This window comes from Amblyraja radiata, chromosome 27 (genome assembly GCF_010909765.2).
Source record: "Amblyraja radiata isolate CabotCenter1 chromosome 27, sAmbRad1.1.pri, whole genome shotgun sequence".
Lineage (NCBI taxonomy): Eukaryota > Metazoa > Chordata > Chondrichthyes > Rajiformes > Rajidae > Amblyraja > Amblyraja radiata.
Window position 1 is genome coordinate 28,413,212 of NC_045982.1, and position 22,509 is coordinate 28,435,720.

Consider the following 22,509-nt stretch of genomic DNA (forward strand, 5'->3'; position numbering starts at 1 on the left):
ATAGAAATTGCCACCCCCATTTTCCTGCCTTCTTCCCATAACCCCTGATACCCGTACTAATCAAGAATTTGTTCATCTCTGCCTTAAAAATATCCATTGACGACCGTCACAGCCCATCTGTGGCAATGAATTCCACAGATTTCTCGCCCTCTGAGAAATAAAATTCCTCATCTTTCTAAAGGTGCGCCCTATTATTCTGAGGCTAGCGCTTGTCCTAAACTCTCTCACTGTGTGGACTGTGTGGAAACTTTGTTTTGTAAAAGAGATAGATGGAATGGGGATAGAAGAGAGAACTTGACCAACAGGTAAAAATTCAGATAAGCGGTTCGAAGATATCTCAGATATAACTTAACTCAATCTAGAATCTTATGAGAAGTAGGTTAGTCAAACAATCTCAAGGAATGTGCTCGATTGTCTTTGGCCACACAACCATCCACCTCCAGTGTTACAACATGGACAAACATATGGACATTCAGTAACATGGGGCTGCTAAAGGCATATTCTGTAAACTCCAGTAGTGGGAAAAGACATGTTGCCAATTTATTTAAAGAAAAACAAAAGCCAAAGTTCAGTTGTAAATATTTTACATCAGCCATTGTTCTTTCTCTTTGCTAAAGTGTTCGGCCCACTTTTGGGTTAACTCCAAATACAGATTTGGCTCATGTGGCTGGTAGTCCAAGTAGGTATACTGTGCGATCTTCTTGGGCATGGCCTTCTCTATCTGGGTGCCCTCGTGCCATTCATTGAAAGACGTGATGGAGATGATCTCTGGCCGCACTGTGAGGGCAGCATGAAGGGCTGTTTCGTAGTACTTCCCACTGACCCTGTTCCTTGTGTTGTGATTATTCCATGGGCGTATCCTGGTGTCTATGTACCCAGGCCCCACACTTGGAATGAACATCAGGTTGTTGCTGTCACAGAAAGTCTTGATAGTCTTCCAGTTTTGATGGGATGATCCAAATGAGAAGCCATTGGACGCAAAGTAAGTGTATAATCCATCGAATCCCGATTCCAGGATGTCCTGTTTGTGCTTTTCCTCCACCAATAGCCCAATGAATATGCCGTCATACTGCGTATTGCGAATACTGGAAGAACCAGAGGGGGTGAGGAGATTGGCCCAGGCTGCTGGGAGTGTCAGATAGGAGTCATAGATGTAAAACATGGGTAGTAATCTCCCAGTGCTGGTCCTGTAGTTGTAAAAGGCTGAATGGTCTCCATATCTGCAAAAATAAGTTGTTAGAAGAATTCTTAGACAACAAGCCGTAACAGATTTGAAAATTGCTGCTCAAAAGAAAACCTTGTGAACCCAGCCTCGGAAAAACAGCCAACCTAATCAAAGACTTATCCCACCCCGTTCATCCCTTCTCCCTTCTTCTGTCGGGCAGAAGATTGAAAGAGTGTACCACCAGATTCAGGAACAGCATCTTCCTCTCTGTAATCAGGCCACTGTATGGTCCTTCCATAAGTTAGGGCGCTATTCAACTCACCTCTACTCCATTAAGGACATTGGACTTTGTATAACTGGTGTGCCACAACAGTTATGAACTATATGTTGCACTCTGTATCTTCCCCTTCACTCTACCTATTCTACTTGAGTTGCCTTAATCTCTGGAACACCTAGACGACAAAAACTCATATTTTACGTCTCCTATTATCGACAGTCGCTCTGCCTTCAAAACTATAATCCCATCCAAACTTCTGACCTAGATCCTCGACTTTCTGACCCACAGACCACAATCAGTAAGGTAAGCTGCGTGTGTAGGAAAGAATTGCAGATGCTGGTTTAAATCAAAGTAGACACAAAATGGTGGAGGATAAGCTGCTTACCTAGTATCCCATAGTTCTCCCTGCACACACACAACTGTACAGCTGAATTTGGCTCCAACTCCATCTACGTTTGCAATTACATCACTGAGGGCCAAATCATGAACCATGAAAAGATGAGAGTATAGGAAAGAGGTAGAGAACTTAGTGATGTGGTGTCAAGACAATAACTGACCTTCAATGTCAGCAAGACGAAAGCAAATTATTGACTTCAGTAAGTGTGGTGGAGTACATGCCCCAATCAGCATCTAGGGTGCAGATTGTGGAAATGGTTGAGAGCTTCACCTCCCTTGAGTTAATATTACCAGTGATCTGTCGTGGACCAACCACATTGGTGCGACGACCAAGAAGGCACACAAACACCTCCACTTCCTGAGGAGACAGGGCATCTCCAGTGACTCTTACAAACATCTACAAATGCACCATAGAAAGCATTCTGTCAGGTTGCATCACAGCTTGATTTGCTGCCCAAAACTGCAAGAAATTGCAGAGTTGTAGATGTAGCCCAGTCCATCACTCAGACCAGACTTCCCACCATTGACTCTATCTACACTTCATGCTGCCTCAGAGAGTCATTCCTTGCAGCTCTCATCCGACAGAAGGTATAGAAGCTTGAAAGCACATACCACCAGACAAAGGAACACCTCCTTTTCCTCTGTTATCAGGCTTCAGAACTGTATTTCCATAAACTACAGTCTGATTCACCTCTACCCTACTGTGGGCATGAGACTCTGCCTATGGAACGGATGCGCTACAATGATATTCTTGACTGTATCTTTCCCTTTGCTCTATCTTTTGTGTATTTATGTATGGTATATCTGATCTCTTTAGATAGCATCCAAAACAAAGGTTTTCACTGTCCCATGGTAGATGTAACAATAGAAAAACCTCAACCTAAACAATAAGGTTATCCATTTCTGAACTGGTTTTGAATCTTTTAAACAGTAGAGGCATCATGTGAAATTCAAGTAAAATACTGAAATGCACTTTCATAAAATTCCATCTGGATAACAAAATCTTTGACAGCGAAATTTGTATTTGAGGATTCTCTTGTTAGCTACTGTCTTGTTTACCTTGGAAGAAGTGTGGGGTGGAGATTAGTTTTAGTCATGATCAATGAGTGGAATGTCAGATTCAAGCCAGAATGTCAACTTACACATTACTTCACATTTTGTATGGTAATTCGCATATCACTGTACCTTAATTGGTACATGTGACAATAAAAGACCTTTGAAATGCTGGTTGAAATAATGTTTTGCCTTCTGCCCTGTAATCGCTCCATTCTATCTTGTGTGATTACGATTACGCACACATATGGAATTGTCACATGCCTTATGTTGTTGAAGCTTCCCCAACACTAAACTGCATTGCCCCTTTATAGGACTAATTATACTAAAGAAGGTGTGAAAATGGCCTCAAATGTTTAACATGTTTTTATTCCCATTCTGTTTGAGAAATACAGTGGCTTGCAAAAGTGTTCATACCCCTTGAACTTTTCCACAGTTTGTCACGTTACAACCACAAACGTAAATGTATTTTATTGGGATTTTATGTGATAGACCAACACAAAGTGGTGCATAATTGTGAAGTGGAAGGAAAATGATACATGATTTTCAAATTTTTTTACAAATAAAAAACTGAAAAGTGTGGCGTGCGAAGGTATTCAGCCCCCGAGTCAATACTTTGTAGAACCACCTTTCGCTGCAATTACAGCTGCAAGTCTTTTGGGGTAGTCTCTACCAGCTTTGCACATCTAGAGACTGAAATTTTTGCCCATTCTTCTTTGCAAAATAGCTCAAGCTCAGTCAGATTGGATGGAGAGCGTCTGTGAGCAGCAATTTTCAAGTCTTGCCAGAGATTCTCAATTGGATTTAGGTCTGGACTATGACTGGGCCATTCTAACACCTGAATATGCTTTGATCTAAATCATTCCATTGTAGCTCTGGCTGTATGTTTAGGGCCGTTGTCCTGCTGGAAGGTGAACCTCCGCCCCAGTCTCAAGTCTTTTGCAGACTCTAACAGGTTTTCTTCCAAGATTGCCCTGTATTTGGCTCCATCCATCTTCCCATCAACTCTGACCAGCTTCCCTGTCCCTGCTGAAGAAAAGCATCCCCACAGCATGATGCTGCCACCACCATGTTTCACAGTGGGGATGGTGTGTTCAGGGTGATGTGCAGTGTTAGTTTTCCGTCACACATAGCAGTTTTGCATTTAGGCCAAAAACTTCAATTTTGGGCTCATCTGACCAGAGCACCTTCCTCCACATGTTTGCTGTGTCCCCCACATGGCTTGTGGCAAACTGCAAACGGGACTTCTTATGGGTTTTTTTCAACAATGGCTTTCTTCTTGCCACTCTTCCATAAAGGCCCGATTTGTGGAGTGCACGACTAATAGTTGGCCTGTGGACAGATTCTCCCACCTGAGCTGTGGATCTCTGCAGCTCCTCCAGAGTTACCATGGGCCTCTTGGCAGCTTCTCTGATCAATGCTCTCCTTGCCCGGCCTGTCAGTTTAGGTGGATGGCCATGTCTTGGTAGGTTTGCAGTTGTGGCATACTCTTTCCATTTTCGGATGATGGATTGAACAGTGCTCCGTGAGATGTTCAAAGCTTGGGATATTTTTTTATAACCTAACCCTGCTTTAAACATCTCCACAACTTTATCCCTGACCTGTCTGGTGCGTTCCTTGGGCTTCATGATGCTGTTTGTTCACTAATGTTCTCTAACAAACCTCTGAGGCCTTCACAGAACAGCTGTATTTATACTGAGATTAGATTACACACAAGTGGACTCTATTTACTAATTAGGTGACTTCTGAAGGTAATTGGTTGCACTGGATTTTATTTAGGGGTATCAGAGTAAAGGGGGCTGAATACTTTTGCACGCCACACTTTTCAGTTTTTTATTTGTAAAAAAATTTGAAAACCATGTATCATTTTCCTTCCACTTCACAATTATGCACCACTTTGTGTTGGTCTATCACATAAAATCCCAATAAAATACATTTACGTTTGTGGTTGTAACGTGACAAAATGTGGAAAAGTTCAAGGGGTATGAATACTTTTGCAAGCCACTGTATGTCCATTCCCCTTAGAGCACACATTCTCATCACTTTTGGGGGCGCGGTTTTGCAGCTGGTAGAGCAGCTGCCTCACAGCACCAGAGACCCAGGTTTGTTCCTAACCTCGGCTGCAGTCTGTGTGGCGTTTGCATGTTCTCCCTGTGACCGCGTGGGTTTTCTCTGGATGCTCCTGTTTCTTCCCACATCCCAAAGACATGTGGGTAACTAGGTCAATTGACCTCTTAAAAAAGTTACCCTGAGTGTGTAGGGAATGCATGAGAAAGTAGGATAACAAAGAACTAGTGTGAACGGGTGGCAGATGGTTGGCATGGACTAGGTAGGCTGAAGGGCCTGTTTCCATGCTGTAGCTCCAAACTAAACTAAACTTAGACACTAAGCACTGGAGTAACTCTGCGGGTCAGGCAGCATCTCTGGGGAAAAAGGATGAGCGATGTTTCAAGTTGGGACCCTTTTTTAAACTTGTCTTAGCATGTATGATGGGAGTTTGGATGAGGATTTGTTCAATACAAGCACTTACTTGTCCACGATGTATTTGACGTTCTCATACAGCGAGCGCTCGTTGCGTCCTGTATATGGCAAGATATGAAATGCCACCTAAGAAAAATAATGATGCACAGAATTTAAAAAGACAAAAGGCAATTACATTAACAACTACATTATACACAAGAGGTTAACCAGGGAGAAGGTTGGACCGCTCAAGGATAAAGGAGGGGATTTGTGCTTGGAGTCTCGGGATGTGCGTGGAGGGCAGTGAAATAAGTGCGGAGAATACTAAAATGCTAGGGCAGTTTGTGATTAGGAAGGAGGAGGTATTGAGGGTCTTGAAAAGCCTTAAGGTGGATAAATCCCCAGGACCTCACCCTCTATGGTTTCTTCACTTTGGTGCAATATGAGTTATGAGGTTTACGGAGCTTTCGGAGAGGCACACTGAATGGAGGGATATGCATCATGATGGGCACAGACATTGTGCGCCGAAGGGCCTGATTCTGTGCTGTACTGTTCTATGTTCTAAGGTCTGTTATGTGTCTAAGTAAGTGTTCGACATGGACTAGAAGGGCCGAGATGGCCTGGTTCCGTGCTGTATTTGTTATATGGTTATATAAATGATAACCACAACAATATGGTGAGAAATGGTTGGGCAGGGTGTTATGAGACATAGTGTTGGTAACAGTAGAGGTACCTTTCACTTACTTGAGATGCTCTGGCATCTCAGAAAAACTATCTAGCTTCATTCTGTTGGTATTAGTTTCACATTTTGGTAATATATCTATCCAAGAGTCTGATGACATAGTGAAAGAGAATATTTTTTGGCTTCTAAACTAATATTTTGATATACAATTCTATCAATACTCCTTAGTTTGTTTTTTTGAAATCGGACACATAATCAATCCATCAGCCCAAATGCAATCTTCTCCTGTCATCGATTTAAAATGCTGAACTTCATCAACTTGAACTCAATGCTTCTCTGATGGAAATAGGCCGAGCATTTTTCATTTAGCTTTGACTTTATTATTTGTCAAGAAGATATTGAACATGAGCTTAAGATATTGAACATGGATCATAAGGAATAATTTAAATAAGCTCGAAAACAATCTGCTGGAGGAACTCATCGTGCTGAGCAGCATCTGTGGATGGAAAGTAATGGTCAACGTTTCGGGTCAAAATCCTGTATCAGAACGAAGCATATGTTCCTCTTGCAGCGTAAGGTATAATCTGAGCCAGTGTAGCCCTGTTATCGTTTTAAAATGCTGAACTGTATCAGCAATCACTAGGCTCATACTATGACAGCACAGTGGTGCAGCTTACGGAGTCAGTATTCAGTATTTACATTAATGTCATTTTAACTGAGTACCTGCATACACAGATGAAAGGAAAAATTGTTTCTCAATCAATTCCCGTCAGTGCAGTTAATAAAAACAGAATAAATACATATAGCTTTAAAAATTAAAATTACCATATCTAAAATAGGCCTAATAATTGAAATAAAAACAGACATTCAGACCGAACAGTGGCCTCACAGTGCCAGAGACTCGGGTTCGATCCTGACCCCGGGTGCTGTCTGTGTGGAGTTTGCACATTCTCCCTGTTGCCATCAAGCTCATGCTCAGGTTTCCTCCCACATCCCAAAGATATATGGATTAATTGCCCTCTGCACGTTGCCGCTAGTCTGTCGGGAGTGGACGGAAAAGTGGGATAACATGGAATTTAAAGAATGAGAAATGATTACATAGAGGCAAACAAAGTTCAGAGAAGGATTGACAGGGTTGATGCCGAGCGGTATCCTCCTCCAGCTGCAGAATGGGGAAAACTAGGCTCATCATCTTCAAAAACGATTGAGTTGAGGAGGTGTAATAAAAATGAACTGCAGATGCTGGTTTCTACCAAAGATAGAAGAAGTGTCCCGACCCGAAACATCATCTATCCATTTTCTCCAGAGATGCTGCCTGTCTCTCTGAGTTACTCCAGAATTTTGTGTCTATCTTTGAATTGAAGAATAATTTCTTGAAGTGAAGGTGATACACCTTTGGAAGAGAGCTGCGATGCTCAACTCTTGAATGGATTCAATAGTGAAGGTGATGTTTCTTGGGCAGCAACATGGACAGAGGATGGAAATTGGGAAAGCGCAGGATCAGCCAGAATCTTGTTGAAAGGCGAAGGCTTGTGTTTACTCTGTCAGTACAAATGTGGTTTGGAGATGGTTGTTTTGTGTCTTCCTCATGCGGTAGAATTTTCTTGAAATTATCCCACTTAAACACATTCGTCACCCACATCTTCACCCGTATCTTTAACCACTCAAGGTTACAAATCAATAAAGAACCCTATCCAAGTTCCCTCTCAGACTTCTATATCCCCCATCTTCCAATTCCTAAAACAAAATGCATTTCTAGCTGTGCAATGTTACCATTTAGAATGCACGTCCAATGTTCAGCTGATTCCTGCGATTACACTGTGGGCAAGGCTTGACGAAGTTGCAATAATGCAAGTTCCTAAAACCACAGAAAGCAGCACATTGCCCACTGCCATGCGACATTACTCTAGAAACTTTCCTTAAAGAGCAGAGAGCCAAAATGAGCCCATTAAGATGGAGTACTGCATATGAATTTGGTCTCCGTGGCTAAAAATATAACAGCAATGTGTTTCTCTCCTGGTTAATGTGAATGGATAACAGATCTATTTGGAATTGTAGAGCGACTACTACCTCCCTCAAGAATATTCAAACATCCTTTCTTAGCTAATTAGTGTCCTTCATATCACTGCCTGGACATTTATGGTTCTCTGGACCTATCTACCCTAGAAGAATCACTACAACCGTTTTAGCTTGATGGTTAGTTGCAACATTGGGCTTGGTTATTATAGGTTATTATCCTGATTTGGCAGCTAAAGAGCAAAAATAATCTGGAGTACTCACAGTTACAAACGACTCCACTCTATCACCACATTGGCATGCAAGACACATTCTGATTATTCCGTCCTTCATTTAAATCAATGGTAATCTCAAAACTACTGGATTGTCCCAAAATCATGACTGGTGCATGAGTATCCTTCAAGGATTGAAACTGTTACATTTACCCAGTCTTGCTTGTCTGTGACTTCAGAACCCACCAATGTGATTGACCTGAACTCAGTTGAAGAGGATTTTGGGATGGATAATAAATGCTACCATATCATTCCCGTAAACAAACAAGGTGTAGTTTTGCACCTTGAATTGCCCTGTTAATTTGGTATCTCAACATTGATGATCAAAATGTATTGTTAAAAAATGGATACAACTCTTAAAGAACTTAAATGCATAATTACTTGCTCTCCTGCTGACCTTGGCATGCTTGGGTTTATTTTTTTCCCCAACCAACAATAGCCAGACGCTATTGATCAGAATGAGAACATGACAGTATTTAAGTACTTTGGTTTATCTGTATTGATTGCCTTATCCTTGTCATCCTCTAAGTGTGTGGGAAGTTAAGATTTAAAAACTTCAAAGAGATTGGCAAATCAATGCTGTGCAGAACAAGAACATCGTGCTTTAGCTTTGAGGACCAACGGTTCAGACGTAGTCTGGATCAAATGAGATGATGACTATCAGCTCTGCTCCTGTGAGCAACAGGAACTAAATAAATCTACAGCCCATAGATTGACATCAAATTAGTTTCCATCAGTTTCAATACAGCGCCGAAACAGGCGCTGCGGCTCAACTCAACTTAACTTTGTTGACTAAAATGCCCGTCTCAGCCAGTCCCATTTGCCTGCATTTGGCCCATATACCCGTAAACCCATTCTTGTATCTTACAAGTGTCTTTTAAGTGTTGTCATAGTACCTACCTCAACTGCCTCCTCTGGCAGCTCATTCCATAGTCCCACCACCCTCTGGATGAAAATGTTGTCCCTCAGGTTCCTATAAAAATGTTTTCCTCTCACGGATGTCAGAGGTTATGGGGAGAAGGCTGGAGAATGGGGTTGGGAGGGAGAGATAGATTGAATGGCGTAGACTTGATGGGCCGAATGGCCTAATTCTGCTTATCATTTTAAACCCATGTCCTCTGGTTCTTGATTCCCCTATGCTGTTTAAAAGATTCTGTGCCTTCACCCAATCCGTTCCCCTCTTGATTTTGCCAAGGAGAGATTTTGCACAAGGAGAGATGGAGGCGGAAACCATGGTAGAGATAGTCCTGCTCTTGAGATGGGAGGTGTACATCCAGTGAAATAGCCTCGACTGCCTTCTATGGCAGAGAATTCTACAGATTCTCAAGTCTCTGGGTGGAAAAGTTTTGCCTCACTTCAGTCCTAAATGGCCTACCTCTTATTCTTAAACTGTGACCCCTGGTTCTAGACTTTCTCAACATGGGGACCATTTTTCCTGCATCTAGCCTGTGTAATCCCTTAAGAATTTTATATGTTTCTATAAGAACCCCTCTGATCCTTCTAAATTCCAGTGAATATAAGCCCAGGCGACCTATTCGTTTATCATATGTTTCTTTAAATGATTATTGTAAATTGCTCCCAGTGTATGTAGATGGCAGAAGAGCCAAGGAGGCCCATGAGAGAGAATAGATTGCAGGGGAGTAAGTGGGAGAATGGAATAGATGGGATTGCTCTGTGAGCTAACATAAACTATGAGGCTGAAGAAGTCTGAAGAAGGGTTTCGACCTGAAACGTTGCCTATTTCCTTCGCTCCGTAGATGCTGCCTCACCCGCTGAGTTTTTCCAGCATTTTTGTCTACCATAAATTATGAGGCTATCATGTACTGCAGATGCTGGACTCTTAAGCAAGACTCAAAGTGTCAGAGGAAGTCAGTGGGTCAGGAAGCATCTGTGGAGGGAATGGACAGACTATGTTTCAGATTGGAACCTTTCTTCAGACTGATTGTAGTAAGGAGGATAAAACTGGACCTATCATTTGCCAGGCTTTGTCCAGCCCCACCTGTCTTATCCAGGGAGCTTCAACCTCCCTCCTGTAATCAGTCTAAAGAAGAGTCTTTAATAGACACTTGGACAGGCATATGGATTGGATAGGTTGAGAGGGTTATGGGCCAAACGCGGATAGGTGGGACTGGGGCATCTTTGTTGGTATGTGCAGTTAGAGCGAAGGATCTATTTCCATGCTGTATGACCCTATGATTCTAAGAGTCCTGACTTGAAATGTTGCCTGTCCATTCCTCCACATATGCTGACTGACCTGCCAACCTCCTCCAGTGTTTTGAGTTTTGGCATAAAGTTCTGACATGATTTCTGGTCCGCAATGTGAATTTCATTACGCAGCAGATTCTATAACATTGCATTATTTCTACACTCTGAAATGCTGGTTATAGACAATAAATAGCAGGAGTAGGCCATTCGGCCCTTCGAGCCAGCACCGCCATTCAATGTGATCATGGCTGATCATCCCCAATCAGTACCCCATTCCTGCCTTCTCCCCATATCCCCTGACTCCGCTATCTTTAAGAGCCCTATCTAGCTCTCTCTTGAAAACCGGCAAAGAAAAAAGGCAAAGAATTCCACAGACTCACAACTCTCTGTGAGAAAAAGTGTAAATGACACTTTTTCATGGGCCCAATTTAGTTAAGTTTAGTTTAGAGACACTGCTGGGAAAGAGGCCCTTCGGCCCACCTAGTCCGTGCCACCCAGTGATCACCCCGTACACTAACACGATCCTACACACTAAGGACAATTTACAATTCTTACCAAAGCCAATTAACCTACAAACCTGCACGTCTTTGGAATGTGGGTGAAAACCGGAGCACCCGGAGAAAACCCACGCGGTCACAGAGAGAACGTCCAAACTCCGTACACACAGCATCCGTTGTCAGGATCGATCCTGCATCTGTGGCGCAGTAAGGCAGCAACTCTACCGCTGTGCCACCGTGCTGACCAATTGCACTTTAAATTTCTCATTGCATGCTGTAATTTTATTGATTCTACATAACAAAAATGAAAACAAAGAGAATAGGTTACAGGAAAATTGTTGGGGGATTAATAGGTTGCTGTGTGAGCTGGCATAGAATAGATGGCTGAATGGCCCCCAATATTATAATCGGAGGGAAAAAAAGGGAGAATTAGGTCCCTCTGTACTTCAGCCGACTCACCCTTTGAACAATATTCGTTCTGTTCCTCTAGTTGAATTTTTGCCCACTCACCTAACCTACTTTGTTTCCCTTTGTAATCTCTTTGTGTGCTCCTCACAGCTTGATTCACCATCTATATTTGTACTGTTAGCAAATCTGGCTGCAGTACACTTGCTTGGTTCACTTAGTTTGTAAATAGTTGTGGGCCAGCACCGATTCCCATGGCACCCCAGTGGATACCGACTGCCAATGTGAAAATGCTCATTTACACCATCTCTCTTTCTTTGTCCTGGCTAACATACCTTCCCAATAACATGAGTTTTTATCTTGTGTAGTGACCTTTTACAGAGTATCAACTGCTCTTTGAAAATCCAAATAAGCTATATCTTCTTGTCCGCTCTTTAGCCCAGCTCAAAGTTTGTAGGTTAATTTGCCTCGGTAAAATTGCACCTAATGTGTAGGGAGCAGATGAAAAAGTGGGATAACAGAACTAGTGTGAATGGGTGATCAATGGTCGGCACGGACTCGGTGGGCCGAAGGGCCTGTTTCTTTGCTATATCGCTAAACTAAACTAAACTCAGTTTAAAAAATCATGTCAACTCGTAATTATATTAAGATTTTCCAAATGTCCTCCTACCAGTCCTGATAGACATGAGCTAAATGGTCTAAAGATTTTTCTTTCCATTTCTCTTTCATGAATTATTATTTTTGAACTCTGCAATGTCAAATTATTTCAGTACGCAGCAGATTCTATGACATTGCAGAATTTCTACACTCTGGAGTGCTGACTATGTCACAAGTAAAACCCTGTCATGGGTCCAACTGCACTTTTATTTATACCTCACTGCATTCTACAATTTAATTAATTCCATGTTAAAAAGCGATTGAAACAAAAAAAGAATACACAAAGTGCTGGAATAACCGCAGACAGGCAGCATCCCTGTTGAACACGGATAGGTGATGTTTCAGGTCGGGATCCTTCTTCGCACTCATCAGGGTCCAGGCCCGAAACTTTACCAATCCATGGTCTACAGAGATGCTGCTTGACATGCTGAATTACTCCAGCATTTGTGCTTTTTTTGTTGTTGTAAACCAACATCTGCACTTCCTTGTTTCTCTGATTAAAACAAACAAATTTTCTTAGTCCTTTCAGGTATGAGGCCACTTTCACAGTGAGCGTGACGGTATGATTTTCTGTGAATTTGTGTCAGTTTTAAATCACAAAGAATTAGAGCAAAATCTGCATATGGAGAAGAAGGGTATTTTACTTTGGTTCATTTTGCTATTTGTGAATTGTAATTAAGAGGGAGCACATATTCGGGGTTGTTTAGCCAGCACCGTACTAGGGAGTGCTTATGTTCTGACCTTGCTAAGATATTGAAAAAAGGTCCTATCTACTATTTCCAATGAATGAAAAAAAAACCCATGACAGGATTTTAAAGATTTTAAAGGAGATTTTTATTACCTATGCTGCTCACTTTGTTTTATTATCTCAACAGTGCTGTTTGAATAATAAGAGATTATCTTGTTAGATTGCAATGCATGCACATTAGTCACACTATGTGTCCTACATGACACCATAGGTTGTGAAGTGCTTTGGATGACTGTTGTGAAGGCACCACTTAAATGCAGATATATTGGCTGCCTTAAAGATGATAGTTTCACCCACAGGCCAATCCATCGTAAGAACACCGCACGCAGATGGTCTCAACTCATTGCAAGTTTGGTCACAATGAGGTCTTTCTGAAGAATTGACAAATGACAGCAAACTCAGGGGGCACAGTAGCTCAGCTGGTAGAGCTGCTGCCTTACAGCACCAGAGATCGGGTTCGATCTGGACCTCGGGTGTTATCTGTGTGGAGTTTGCATGTGCTCCCTTTGATTGCATGGGTTTCCCCCAGATCCTCCCACATCCCAAAGACTTGTGGATTTGTAGGTTAATTTGTTACTGTAAAATGTAGGGAGTGGATGAGGAAGCAAGAGAACGGAGCACTAGTGTGAATGGATGATCAATGGTTGGTGTGGACTCAGTGGGCCAAAGGGTCTGTTTCCATGCTGCATCTTAAAACTCTCCTTGTGTAAATGCTGCACAAATTCTATCTAGCAGCATAATAAATATGGGCACCATTTAATAAATCAGATATGCATGTTAAACTGGGGGGGGGGGGGGGGGGAGAGGCTAAAAAAAGATAAACTATTTCCCACCAAACATGTTCCAAACAAAGAATTCTTATTTATTTGTGTGAGTGTGAGGTTATTGATGCCCTACAAGTGTGTACTCAGTTTCCACATCCAACAACTGCACTGCACCAGCTGATTAAAATGGAGATTCAAAGTGCATTGCAGGCTTAGTTGAGCAGAGAACACAGCTCATTAAATAAGAACACTGATCCATCAGCCGAAATGAAAGCATCTTTGCTCAACTCATTCCCTGGTTGTCAGGATAATAAATGTCAATGCAGAATCGGCCTGAAAGGAGCAATAGACTCCCGTGTCTAATCACGGCCCAGAAAATTAATTAAAAGTTTTAATCAGCCACAGAGCTATACAGAGCTACAGTTAGCATGCATTAACTTCAGAAAATAAAAGGAAATACCAAAATATATTGTGCAATTAATAATATTTAATAGCCATTAGGCACTGGAATTTTTTGTATATTTCAATTCGCATCAGCATATCAATTGGTTTATGTCTTTTAATGACAAAATAAACTTCTCTTTCCCTTTAAGAAAATGACCTCTGACATTGTCCGTGGTCGTCCATTCTAATGTCCCCTTTAACCTCGTTTCATTTTCTTGGTCCAATTATGCTCCAGTGAAACGTCAAACTTTTTATAGTTAAATGTGATGTATAATTTCAGTTGTTGCAAAGATCTAAATGTACCATTTAGAGGGTGGAAAAACCAACTCCTAATTACATTTTTAAAGCTTTATCTAATTACCAAGCGTAGACTCGGCGACCGTTTCGCTGAACACTTATGCTTGGACCGTCAAGGCCTGCAGGATCGCCTGGTTGCTAACCATTTTAACTTTTCCCATTCCTATATTGACTTTTCTGTCCTGGGCCTTCCTGAACCATTGTGTTGGAAGGACCTGCACATGCTTGTTTAAATCGAAGATAGACACAAAAAGCTGAAGAAGGGTCTCGACCCAAAACGTCACCCATTCCTTCTCCAGAGATGCTGCCTGAACCGCCGAGTTACTCCAGCATTTTGTGTCTATCCTCCTGATCCATCAGATCAGCTTACAACCCAATGATGAACATTGAATTCTCCAATTTTAGATAACTACATAATCCCCCCCCTCCCTTCTTCCCTCATATAATCTCCCCTCTCCTGCGCCTGGAGTTGCACCTATTTCTCCCCTCCCCCTTCACCTACATTCCTCCCTCTAGCTTCACAATTCACAACTCTTCAATCCTTTTGTCTCACATATTATATCTTTTTATCTCTGGCCTTTGTCCTCCCACCCTTTTTTTTATTTTGGTAGTTCATAAGATCATAACTTCGTAAGTTATTACGTAGTAGATTTAGGCCATTCAACCCATCAATGCTTGGCTGATCTATCCAAAAGATCTAAAAGATACTAAAAGATAATGCCCTGTTGTAATCACACTTCCTATGTGTCTTCATTCTACTATATTTTATAATTGCTGTGAGTTTTATATCCATGCTATATTTTCCTGTATCTGTGCAGATCATCTCTCCATTCGAATACTGAGGCATCAGGAGACTACTCACAACCTTCCTCTCAGATACGAACAGTTTCCTGCCCATTATCCAACATTAGTCACTTTGAATTATCTCTGCTTGCTTTTTGCTTTTTTGATGCATATCTTTTTTTTTCTAGAAAAGCGCGTAGACACTATCTGCAGCAATTCAGACATTGTTAATTTCTTTAAAAAGTGATTATAATTGTCAAATACCTCATCAATTTACCTTCAGACAATTTAACACGAGCTGTTTTTAATTAATGCATGCATTTTGAATGCTCGTTAACTTTAAATTACAAATTCCAAAAATATTCCACCCACTAATATTAGACTAACAGTTTGCAGTTATCCATTTATCTATTCCTCCCTTCTTAATTAGAGGTGTCAGATTAGCCACCTGCATATGCATATCTTAGAAATATATTATGGCTAGAGCCTCCGATAATTAATCAGTTACAGAATTTGCATGTTTTAGGAATAAATTTTGGAGAGAGTCTCTTTTTTCTCAAATGACCTCCCTTCACCAACCTAGAATCCAGGGTGTCTACCCTAGTGACTGGGCCATCTTAAACTCTGCTACACAGCTCTGAACTTAATGGTTGTCTACAAGTGCCTCCCCATACCACATCCCACCCTACACCAAGTAATTGATTGAAGGTACAGCATGGTCTATTTGGTCCACCGTGTCCCACAGAGGAAACCCACGCGGTCACACGGAAGGGCGTGCAAACTCCACATAGGTAGCATCCGAGGTCAGCATCAGACCCGGGTCACTGGATTTGTGAGGCAGCCGCACTATCCGCAGTTCTATATTCTCAATCAACATTTGAAAAGCTGTCCTATAATTCATTTGCCTCTTTATCCTGAGCCATCTGTCCGTAGTAGCGGACAGCTATTATCCTGCAGATAGAGGTAGCAACCAGGTTACAAAAGCACTGGTGCAGGGGCATATATCACAAATTTGATTGAGTTTGTTGAAGAGGTGATCAAGAAGATTGATAGGTCAGTAAGGTAGACCTTGTCTACATGGAATATATGGACACAGCCCAGACCATCACACAAGCCAACCTCCCATTAACTCCATCTACACATCATGCTGTCTCAGCAAGGCCATTAGAATAATCACAAACAAGTCTCACCCCGGTCTCTCTCTCTTCTCCCCTCTCCCCTCTCCCATCAGGCAAGAGGTATAGAAGTGTGAAAACGCACACATCCAGATTTAGGAACAGTTTCTTCCCAGCTGTCATCAGGCAACAGAACCATGCTATCTACAACTAGAGAGAAGTTATTATCTACCTCATTAGAGACCCTTGAAATATATGTAATCAGAATTTACTGAACTTTATCTTGCACTAAACATTATTCCCTTTATCTTCTATCTGTACACTGTGGATGCCTTGATTGTAATCATATAGAGTCTTTCAGCTGACTGAATAGCACGCAACAAAAAGCTTTTCATTGTACCTCGTTACATGTGACAATAAAATAAAATAACTTCAGCAAGGTCTTTGACATGAGTTTTCACATGATAGGCTGGTCCAGAAGGTTAGATCACATAGGATCCAGGGTGAGCTATCCAATCGGTTAGAAAATGAGCTTGAAGGTAGGAGACAGAGAAGGTGGTAGTGGACTCGATGCCAGACAGAAGGCCTGTAACAAGTGGCTCAGGGATCGGTGCTGGGTCCACTGTTGTTCGTTATTGATGTTAATGATTTGGATAAGTATGTATATGGTAATGGTGAGTAAGTTTGCGGATTATGTTTTTGAAAGGGGTGATATAGTAGTTATTGAATAAGGTTATGTAAGATTGTTGATCAATGGGTCAAGGAATGGCAGATGGAGTTTAATTCAGATAAATGCAGGGTGATGAATTTTAGAAAGACAAACCAGGGCAGGACTTACACCATAAGTGTTAGGGACATGTGGAGTCTTGCAAAACAGAGAGACCTAGAGGTACAGGTATATAGTTCCGTTAAAGTAACGACAGAGGTCGGTAGAATAATGAAGGCATATTCGCCTTCATCACTAAGATATTGAGTACAGAATTTGGGATGTCATGTTACAGCTCAACAAGATTTTGGTCAGGCCACATTTGGAACAGTTCTAGTCAGCCTGTTATAGGAAGGATGCCATTACATTGAAAAGATGGCACAAAATATTTACAAATATGGTTTGAGTTGCAACGAGGGGGGGAGGATGACTGGAGTCTTTTTACCTTCGAACATAAGAGGCTGAGGGGTGATTTTATAGAGGTTTATAAAATCATGACGGATATAGATTCAGTGAGTAAACAGTCTTTTCTACAGGGTATTGGAGTCTAAAACTAGAGGGCATAGGTTGAAGGTGATGTGGAGGGAAAGATACAAAAGGGATTTTTAGGGTATATTTTTCCACACAGAGTAAGGTGGCTCTTTGGAAGGAGTAGTAGAAACAGCTACAATGACAACATTTAAAAGGTTTGGAGGGATACAGGCTAATTTGGTTGGGCACATTGCTTGGCATGGATATTTGGGCTGAAGGGCCTGTTTCTGTGCTGCCTGCTGTCACAATCCCTTATATTCACAGGTGAGATTAGATGCAGAATAATTATCAACTTTCTTCTGAGTGAAGCTCAACTTTAAACAGTGCAGTCTGTTAAATCATCCATGAATCGGGCCTGCTGCTGGTTCATTGCATAGGTTGTCTTGTGGACCATAACACTCACACTCAGTCCCCATTTATGGTTATTTTTGAATTCCTATGCAGTTCCTTTAATCTCTTGACAAACAAGTGCCAGTGTATCTCAGCGGGTCAGGCAGCATCTGTGGAGGGAATGGACAGGCGACGTTTCATGTCAGGACCCTTCTTCAGATCTATTCCTTCCACAAATGATGTCTGACCTGCCGAATTCTTCCAGCACTTACTCAAGATTCCAGCATCTGCAGTTCCTTGTGTCTCCTTTCAATTTCCCTCTTTGTTTCCCCATTCCATCTAGTAAATTACAGGAAACTTCTGACAGAGCGAGAGATAGAAGGAAGGAAAGACAGAGGGAGAGTTAGAACCCAGAGTACTACCTTTAAACTGTATCTTTCTGCAGCATCCAGAATGGCAGGTACTAGATCATCCACTGGATCACTGTAGTCATCTTCTAGTCCAGAAGGGTACCAGGACAACACTAACACCCCTAGAAGTGGATGAGAGTAAACACACTGATGGTCGTACAGAAATTGTTATACCTTATTAAACAACAACTCACAAGCATATAGACACAAGGAACTACAGATGCTGGTTTACAAAAAAAGACAAAAGGTGCTGGAGTAACTCTGCAAGCCAGGCAACATCTCTGGGTGACGTTTTGGGTTTGGGACCTTTCTTCAGATTGATTGCAATGTTGGGGAGAAAGCTGGAAGAGAGGTGGGGTCGGGACAAAGCCTGACAAGTGGTAGGTGGCCAAACATGGTCGCTAGAGCAGAAAAGCCAATGATAGCACATGTGTTGACTCATTTTTCTTTGGTTCAGCCGGGTGGAAATATTTCACTGTATGTAAGAGACACCAAGTCAACCCATTGTAGATTGTTTTGCTGGACCATTGTGAAGTATGAACCCCTAAACAGGACCAGTCCCACTCAGCTAAAGTCCCACACAAACCCAGATCTAATGGTCACAACTCATCGAATAGAAGTAGACTGCAGACTGCCAGTTTGAATAGTGATGTGGTGGCGATGGGGCCCAGTGGTCTGAATGATGAGCGTGTGGGGCTAGGGATGGGGAGAATCAACAGCTTAAATAGTGGTGGTGGGGGAAGGTGAAGGTGGCACCATATTTGGTTGTGATTGGGGTCTACTCTTGGTGTTCATGGAGTTGGGAGGACCAGAAGCACGTTGAGAAGGATGTGAGCTGTGAGGTTGACTGTGCCGTGGCTCCAGGGTGCACTTGAACCTACAACCTGCAGAGGCAGAGGCAAGAGTGATGACCCATTGAGCCACAGCGGTCAACAGTAACCTAGAGTCTGTGGTAGCTCTCTGTCTTCAGAATCAGGACCTTATTGTTTCAAATCACACTCGACAGACAGTTACCACAAGATTCAGCCAACATTTCAGGTACTCAGGGAATGTTGCACTGCTGTCTTTTGGACGAGGTTAAACTTCTTAGATTGTTACATACAATGTCTTGGCATTAAATGAAGAACAGAGGAAACCTTATTTGGTGACCCAGCCAAAATCTATCCTTTGAATTGATTCACTAAAAAGCAGATTTGGAGGTCCTTTCCACATTGCATATGTGGGGCATGTCTAAGTGAAGCTCTGTTGCCTATTTTCTGTAGTAAAATAATAATCATACTTAAATCAGTTAATTATCTATGATGTGTTTCAAGATATCTACTGAGTGCAGTGTTTACAATCTGTTGTGCCGCTTCTACAAGTAAGAATTTAATTGTTCCATATGGCAATAAAATGCTCTTAACATCTCAATATTTCTGAAACTCACCATATAAATAGAAATGTTTCATGATGGCACAGTGACAAGTAACATCCCCAGTAACCTTTGGAGATGTAGTTGATTATCTTACTTGATCACATTGTCCAAAGATGGCAGGGTCCCAGGACAATATAGTTAAAAAACAAAGTACTGGTGGAACTTTGCAGGGCAGGCAGTATCTGTGGGAGGAATAGACACACGACGTTTTGACCCGGGAGCCTTCTTCAGACTGATCACTCCACAGTTGCTATCTGACCTGTTGAGTTCCTCCAGGACTTTGTTTTTTTTTGCTCAAGATACCAGCATCTGCAGTTTATTGTGTCTCCACAATGTCATCCAAATTCCACATCATTGCTACTGCATTAGGAATGGCATATTTCCACACACCCCATGTAGAAACTGCCTCAGAGACACAAGGGTGACTCACACAGTAAGTGAATGGTCATGTCTGGGGCATGAACTGGTAATGGTCACTGTTGGATAACGTGGGGGGAAAAAAGCCAATGCTACACAGTTCAGTTTCCAGACCCATAGAGAAGGGCAGCACTCCCACTGTCTTAACATCTATCCGTGAATTAACTTCATTGTTGCCTCATAGCACTAGAGACCAAGTTCGAGCCTGACCTCGGGTGCTGTCTGCTTGGAGTTTGCATATTCTCCCTATGAGCCCATGGGTAAGTAGAAGTTACCTAAAATTGGAGAATTCGACGATCATACTGTTGTGTTGTAAGCTACCCAAGTGGAACATGAGGTGCTGTTCTGCCAGTTTGCATGTGGCCTCACTCTGCCAATGGAGGAGGCTCAGATCAGAAAGGTCGGTATGAGAATAGGAAGTGGAGTTAAAATGGTAAGCACTGTGTCTTCTTTTTTGTAATCTGCACCTGCCGTTCCTTGTGTCTCCAATATATTTGCACAGTACTGTCTTAGGATAGTGCAGGTGAATGCTGATGTGTGATTATAGCAACGTTCAGCTCATGCATTAACATTGTCAGCACGACTCACACATTACGCTCCTTAATACAGCTGGGAGCCTCACTGCAGTTTATGGGCCAAAACAAGTTGATCATTGATGTAAAATATGGGCTCCAGCCTCCATCTCTAATTAGTTCTCCTTCTGATCTCAGCAAGCCCTGCTAAGACCTACTTAAGTGTAAAGTTGATGTTCTGTAAATCTTTATGTACAAATCTACCACATGCTGCAAAATGGAATACATAAAAATTGCCCTTTGTCAGGAATGATTCATTTACTTTGTAAATTGTTACCTTAGATACACAATCACAGGACTCTTGACAATGATAATGAGGTGTTTGACCTAATTAGTTTGCTTGAAGCAGTAATATATTCACGCATAATTTGCAAATGGTCTGACTGGTGATAATCAACGAGCAATAAAATCAATACATTTCCAGGAACTTCAGTGCTGGAATATCTGCCCTATATTTTTATACCATTCATAAATTCAATGGACTAAACGGCAAGGAACTAGAATGATTTTTCTTTGAAGTCTTGAATGACAGTCTTCGTTTGCGAGGGCAGCAGAAAGTTAGAGAGTTGATCAAACATAGTGAGAACTGACACTCCAAGAATGTACACATGGCAGGAACCGAGAGTTTAAACATAGTGGGAACCGACGCCCCAGAAACGTAAACACAGCAGAAACTAAAAGCCCTGTCCCCTCTACGAGTTCATTCCAAGAGCTCTCCCGAGTTTAATAAAATCAAACTCGTGGTAAGCACGGAGAATAAACGTAGCGGGTACGTCGGAGCTCGGGGACGTCTCTTAGCGGTTCGTAACGCTAACGGCAGGTACTCGGGAAGACTCGCTAATGGCAGGTAAGCTCGGGAAGACTCGTGAAGATTTTTCACCATGTTGAAAAATGTCCACGAGAGCCCCGAATACCGACGAGTGGCCATTACCGTAAATCTCAGAGTTCGAATCAGGGCAAACTCGGGAGAGCTCTTGGAATGAACTTGTACCGTGGGACAGGGCTATTAGTCCCTGGGAGTTTAAACACAGAGGGAAACGAGATACTGTAAGTTTGCACCTTTGATAGTGATAGCAACTGGCCTGGATGGATGGAGTCCCTGGCCATGTTCTCTGGACCTGTGTGGATCAGCTGACAGAGGCGTTCACAGACACCGTTAACCTCTTGCTACTCCATTCTGAGGTCCTCAGCTCCTTCAATGAGACCACGATCATCCCCGACCCAAAGAAAAGTAAAGGGCCTGTCCCACTGTACAAGGTAATTCAAGAGTTCACCCGAGTTTTCCCCTGATTCGAACTCGGAGAATGTCCGTAGCGGGTCCGTAGGAGTTTGTGGATGTCTCGTAGCGGCTCGTACGAGTAACGGTAGGTACTCGCGAAATCCGGTACACTCGTGACGTTTTTTCAACACTGAAAAATGTTCACGAGTAAAAAAATACTCGTGATGAAAAAAATTGTTACTTTTTACTCATACGAGCCGCTACGAGGCATTCACGAACTCCTACTGATCCGCTATGGACATTCTCCGAGTTCGAATCGGGAAAACTCGGGAGAACTATTGAATTACCTCGTACAGTGGGACAGGACCTTAAGGTAGCATGCCGCAATGACTACCGTCCAGTGGCTGTGACATCGGCCATCGGGAAGTGCTTCAAGAAACAAATGATAGTGACTCCAGGTTTCCAGACAGACTTGATCCACTGACATTTGCTTACCGTCGCAACAGCTCCACAGCTGATGTCATCTCCCTGACCCTAAACTCATATCTGGAATGACAAGGACACCTATGTCAGACTCCTATTTATCGACTATAGCTCTGCTTTCACCACCACAATCCTATCCAAACCTCTCCAAACTCCTGGACCTCAATGACCCGTAGACCACAATTAATGAG

At 42.3% G+C, this 22,509-nt stretch overlaps 1 protein-coding gene across 1 annotated transcript in view; it reads right to left on the bottom strand.

The window, feature by feature from the left end:
• Positions 1 to 515: 515 nt before the first annotated feature.
• Positions 516 to 22,509, bottom strand: part of maneal (mannosidase endo-alpha like) — a 35,670-nt gene continuing 13,676 nt past the window's right edge. The window contains exons 2-4 of the mRNA XM_033045474.1: positions 18,226 to 18,335; positions 5,422 to 5,498; positions 516 to 1,220 (exon numbers count right to left, since the gene is read on the bottom strand). Of these exons, the coding sequence (XP_032901365.1) occupies positions 584 to 1,220; positions 5,422 to 5,498; positions 18,226 to 18,335 (824 nt within the window). The 3' untranslated portion in view covers positions 516 to 583. The remainder of the gene's footprint in view (positions 1,221 to 5,421; positions 5,499 to 18,225; positions 18,336 to 22,509) is intronic.